This window comes from Alosa sapidissima, chromosome 22, assembly GCF_018492685.1.
Source record: "Alosa sapidissima isolate fAloSap1 chromosome 22, fAloSap1.pri, whole genome shotgun sequence".
NCBI classification, from domain to species: Eukaryota; Metazoa; Chordata; class Actinopteri; order Clupeiformes; family Clupeidae; genus Alosa; species Alosa sapidissima.
The window spans coordinates 28,243,018-28,245,517 of NC_055978.1; the positions used below are offsets into that span (position 1 = coordinate 28,243,018).

General features: G+C 55.4%; 1 protein-coding gene across 1 annotated transcript in view; it reads left to right on the forward strand.

Moving 5' to 3' along the window:
- Positions 1–1,031, forward strand: part of tbc1d22a (TBC1 domain family, member 22a) — an 82,312-nt gene extending 81,281 nt beyond the window's left edge. Inside the window, exon 15 of the mRNA XM_042077871.1 lies at positions 866–1,031. Coding sequence (XP_041933805.1) covers positions 866–1,031 — 166 coding nt within the window. The remainder of the gene's footprint in view (positions 1–865) is intronic.
- Positions 1,032–2,500: the final 1,469 nt, after the last annotated feature.

Genomic DNA, 2,500 nt, shown 5'->3' on the forward strand with positions numbered 1-2,500 from the left:
GCCGCTCCTCTCCTCTCCTCTCCTGTTCACCTCTGTTCTGTTCTCCTCTGTTCTCATCTGTTCTGTTCTCATCCTGTTCTGTTCTCCTCTGTTCTGTTCTCTGTTCTCCTCTGTTCTGTTCTCATCCCTCTCCCCATCTCTCCCCTTCCTCCTTGGACTGGAGTGGCATGAGTGAAAGCATGGAGGCAAAGAGGAGAGAGGCCAGACCAGACGTCCATCATTCTCAGTGCCGTGTCTGTGTGTGTGTGTGACCTTGTTCGCTCAGATGATTGTCTCTGTCTGTCCTGAAAAGACCCTCCAGTAGTATTCTTTATGGCAGCCCCCCACCGAGCGTCTCCTGGTCTGGTCAAGCTGTAACAGTGAGAGCATGTGCGTGTCATGGACGGCCCCGTTTTCTGATCCTTCATCTCCCGAGGTGCTGCTGCTTTGCCATCACTCGTCCCTTTCCTCCCCTCACTGCCTTCATCTGTGTCTTCTGTGCATCTCTCTCTCTCTCCTCTCTCTCTCTCTCTCTGTTGTCCCGTGCTCCCCCTCTCCTTTCCGTCCTCTCTGCGTCGTTCTTTTCTTTCACACCCTCCTTCTGTTGCTCTTCTTCTTCTTCTTCTTCTTCTTTTTCTTCTTGTGGGAAGAAGTGTGTCCCTGTGCTGTCCCTTCATCCGCTTTTTATTTGTGCTTACACCAGACCCTCCTTCCTTTGGCTGTGTCTGTGCAGATGGAATTGAAAGTGTGTGTGTGTGTGGTGTGTGTGTGTGTGTATATGCATTGAATATTGCAGGGAGGGCAGTGGTGCGTGCTGCCGGGGCCCAGTTGATTTATTGTGTTTACAGTGCCCACTGATTCAGTATTACCCTCTGCACCACTGCAGACCACTCTGCTTGGCATTCTCCGCCCGTGTGCCAGTGGCCAGAGGCATCCATCCTCGACCCCCACCACCTACAGCCCCCGCCCAGACAGCCCCCACCACCTACAGCCCCCGCCCAGACAGCCCCCACCACCTACAGCCCCCCGCCCAGACAGGCCCCAGGGCCTAGCCGCTCCACTCCGCCTCTCCTCCTCTCCTCCTCCTCCTCCTCCTCCTCCTCCTCCTCCTACCCCCTCCGCCCTTACACCCAGTCTCCGAGATGATCTCAGGACGTATGGCTGACCAGCGTCGCTTAGTAGTCGGCTGGCCCAGTTTTCTCTTAACTACACAAACTTACTCCTGGTAGTTGATCAAAAAGTCGGACAAACCAAACCAGGGACGACTTTCTCTCTCCCCCCCCCCCCAAGAGCAGTAATTGCATCGCAGACCCAGAAAAGAAAGAGAGATGGGCTGAGACTTATCATGAGAAATGAAATAACTCTTCAGTCCAACGGTGGGGGATTGATTTTTTTTTCCCCCTCTCTCTTCTGTGTGAGAAAAGATGTGATAATCACTGGTGTCTTTGGGGAGTCTCGCCTCCGGGCATAGCAAATAGACCCCCCCTCTCCCTTAACACCCGGCTGCTCTGTAGATACACCTCTCTACTCTCCCACCTTTCAACCTACACCACGGTGTCTGTCTTTATTCCTGGAGCTTTTGCTACTCCAATTATTTTGGGAGGGGGGCTGAGCATGTGTGGATCAGTGTGGTTGGCACGCCGCTGAGGAAGCAGAGATGCTGAAGATGCAGGGAGGAGGAAAGGATGCCACACCGATATTTGTTGTGATGTGTTTGTCAGGAGTCATTAGTTTTTTCCTTTTCCCTGAGCCCCCTGATGAGAAGAGTCTCTCGCAGTCTCTTTCCCTCCCTCTCTCCCCCCCTTCCTCTTTCCCTCTCTCTCTCTCTCTCTCTCTCTCTCTCTCTCTCCCCCTCTCCCTCTCCCTCTCCCTCTCTCTCTCTCTCTCTCTCTCTCTCTCTCTCTCTCTCTCTCTCTCTCTCTCCTCTCTCTCTCTCTCTCTGTTGTGTGTATTATGTATTCCCTTGTTCATGTCCCTGTGTCTCTGCCTCCACACTCCGTCGCTGCGCTCTTTGTTGGGCTCCTCCCTGTACTCTGTCTGCCATGGTGTCTGAGCACTCTCAGCCTCCGCCACAGCCTCCGCCTCAGCCTCCGCCTCAGCCTCACTGTCAGAGTGTCAGTGTCTCGCATGATGCCCCTTCTCTGTTTCGGTGACACCGCTGATGGAGCTTGATCAAGCTGCTGATGGTGAAGCCCGGAGTCTGCGCTCCCGGTGCAGTGTGGGCGTGTCGCCACGTCTGTGACCCGCGCGAGACCCCCGGCCTCCGCCAGCGTCTGTAATGAGTTCTATTCTTGGCAGGTGGGCGCTTAATAAGTCTGACCCAATTAGGGAGAGCAGGGGAAGACTGGCGCTGGAGCCGGCGAGCGAGTGAGCTAAGAGAGGAGAGGAGAGGAGGAGTGGAGTGGACAGGAGAGGAGAGGTGGAGTGGAGTGGAGTGCTGGTGGCAGGGCAGGGGCTTGGCGTCTCAGCGGCGGCTCCCCAGCAGCGCATCATCCCTCGTCGCTGACGTCCGCAGATGCTC